This window comes from Lolium perenne, chromosome 1 (assembly GCF_019359855.2).
Source record: "Lolium perenne isolate Kyuss_39 chromosome 1, Kyuss_2.0, whole genome shotgun sequence".
In the NCBI taxonomy this organism is placed as follows: Eukaryota; Viridiplantae; Streptophyta; class Magnoliopsida; order Poales; family Poaceae; genus Lolium; species Lolium perenne.
This window is the reverse complement of record NC_067244.2, coordinates 35,460,653-35,463,168: the sequence shown is the minus strand read 5'-3', so window position 1 is coordinate 35,463,168 and position 2,516 is coordinate 35,460,653. Positions and strand designations below refer to the sequence as shown.

General features: G+C 53.4%; 1 protein-coding gene across 1 annotated transcript; it reads right to left on the bottom strand.

Annotated features, from left to right (window-relative positions):
- Window positions 1–1,285: 1,285 nt before the first annotated feature.
- LOC127329860 (3'-5' exonuclease-like) lies at window positions 1,286–2,129 on the bottom strand. The gene is made up of 2 exons (XM_051356281.1): window positions 1,968–2,129; window positions 1,286–1,840 (listed from the first exon to the last, which is right to left on the bottom strand). Exons 1-2 carry the CDS (start codon window positions 2,127–2,129, stop codon window positions 1,286–1,288), a joined length of 717 nt encoding a protein of 238 aa, XP_051212241.1.
- Window positions 2,130–2,516: the final 387 nt, after the last annotated feature.

Sequence of the window (2,516 nt, the reverse complement as noted above, 5' to 3'; positions counted from 1 at the left end):
CGAGAAGACGTTGGTGCTCGTTTGCCGCGTCGTCACCTACCCTCCGCAGCTGCTCCTGCTGGTAGGAGAACTCAAAGCCATGACGAACCCGCGCGTCGTTGTCCTGTTCGCGGGCACATGCGTTGTCCTACAGCTTTTTTTGCGACTCAAACGACTCGAGGAGCGCCCGCTGCTGCGCCGCCGCCTCCTCCGGGTCCGGCCTGTCATCGTCGGACCAGTCGAAAGTCGTCGTCGTCATCATCCTCCTCCTCCTGCTCCTCGTCCTCCTCCTTCGCCTCCTCCTGCTCTTCCTCCACTTGCGCCGCCACCGCCAATGCATCCGCCTCCCAGACCGCCGCTTCCGCTGCCACCGCCACCTCCTTCCGCTGCTGCTGCTCCAGCGCCTCCCGCCGCTGCCATTGATGGAGCTCCCGCATCCACAGCCGCTCATGCAGCTCTTCAATGTGCCTCTGCTCATCCACATGCCACCGCAGCTCCATCTCGTCCGCACGGTGGCGCCGCTGCAGCTGCTCTACACGCTGCCGCTCGCTCATCTCCTCCGTCCGGCGGAGGCGTGTCTCTTCCGCCGTGGCAGCGTCGGACATCGCTATGGTGTCCGCTAGCACTGCCTCCTCCAGAGATTCGTTCTCCATATCCTCCGGATCGACGTCGAACTCCGGTGGTGGTGGAGGTGGAGGTGGATACGGTGGTGGAGGCAACTAGCCGTCGCCGACGCGGCTCATCATGGGGTAGGTGGTGCGTGGGTGACGAGACATGTTTTGCGGCGGAGAAAGGGATGCCGACGGCTATGGTGGCGTCCATTGAGTGGAGGAGACCTTTTATAGGCGCCGACGACGCGAGAAGAGACGGGAAGAAAGCATGGGAAGAGGCCAGAAGCTACGGGAAGAAAGAGCGGGAAGGTGCAGTGGCATGCGAATGGTGGCGACGCGTGTAGGAGGCGCAGAGACTCGTTGGGGAGGCGCAGCACCGACAGGATGTCTGGCCTGCCCCTCCGTCGCACCAATAAAATATGAGATCATTCTGAGGTGTTTAGGTAGGGTAAAAACAGTACTGTACGTGAGAAACTTAAATAACATATCCATTATTCATATAATATGGCATAGTTAATATCTTCGAATCTGTAAATCGCATTTGGACAAATAATATGTCCATTATTATTAGAAAAGTGTGAGGAATTTAAATAACAATATAATAGAAAGATTTAATATATTGATCGCGACGATTCATATGTTCATACATAGAAGGCACACACGACACCACACACCACACCACCATGCATCTACTCCTAAATATTAAGTTCGAGGCGATCCAACTGGCTATTGTAGCCAAGTGCCCGGAAATGCTTCCTACCCAGCTCGAAGCCGAGGCGAGCGTCGAGAGCGGCATACTGCAGTTGCTTATGGCTCAAGGGAAACTCGCTCCATCCAAAAATCAGTGCCTCTTCTTCTGCTAATTCCTTGGCGGTTTTCGACGACTTGTTCTTCTTATTAAACTTCTTCTTCTGCTCAAGACCCGTCCCAATATAATGATTGGCCAAATCATACAAACTCGGAGTCTGCTTATTTGGTACGGGGTTCTGGAGGATCTGTTGGAGGTTGGTCGCAGACGGAATATCAATAATTCCGTAGGTACGCAACATATTCACATCATTGTGAATTGCCGCGCCACAGAATCTGATATTCTTGTCCGCAAGGAAATCAATGAGAAGTTGTGGCACTTCATCGGCATGAACAATGTGGAAGACCAAAGTCTCTTGCGCGACAGAGAGTTGAAGGACGGCCGCGCGTTGATTAGCTCTACCCTCGCGAGGGTCGGTGAACTCGCAGTCCAAACCCACGACCTTCAAACACAGAAACAAGTTGCCATTGGAATTTTGGATGCTTTATGATATCTCTAAATTTTAAGCACCTTCTAAGAAAATGCTTCTTTGCTACATCTTTGATAACAAAAGCCATGGAAAAGCTAACCTTGATTTCCGCGGCGTCGAGGAAATCCCTCTTGACGGTGCGGATCCACCTCTCCACACTCTTCGCATGGAGGGTGTACGTGACCTTGAAATTCATCTTTTCAAGGACATCATAGTAGACTTCAGATCGAGAGAAGTCGAGGACGCGCACGAGTTTCACCATTTCTGGATCCATGAGAGACTCGAGAGAGGGCCAGCCCCAAATGGCGCGGGACAGAGAGGCCGGCGTGAGAGACTTGAGAGAGGGCCGGCCGGGGCGCGGGAGAGAGAGGCCGGCGCCGGCCGGGGCTCTCTTTTGGGAGAGAGATGTGGCTAGTGGTGCAGTTTTGGTGGCTATGAAGATCTGAGGAAGAACATACCATGTATCTAGGAATGTGCATCGGGGTATTTAAGGAGGACGATGGTGCCTCTGGGAAACCCTCGCGTGCAACGGCTATTTGGTTTTCGCGCGCTGTTCCTTTCTTCTTTTGGAAGTGAGGCGACACAGTTTGGCTTGGCGCGCAGCCAGCACTAGTTGATCCGTGTTTCCTACCATATTTGATCCGTCGAG

What these genes read in the sequence shown, in the direction of transcription:
- LOC127329860 (XM_051356281.1), bottom strand. Translation starts at nt 2,129, where the DNA reads ATGGTGAAACTCGTGCGCGTCCTCGACTTCTCTCGATCTGAAGTCTAC. An exon ending in TCGACGCCGCGGAAATCAAG is followed by an intron (nt 1,841 to 1,967) that starts GTTAGCTTTTCC and finishes CTGTGTTTGAAG; the next exon opens with GTCGTGGGTTTGGACTGCGA.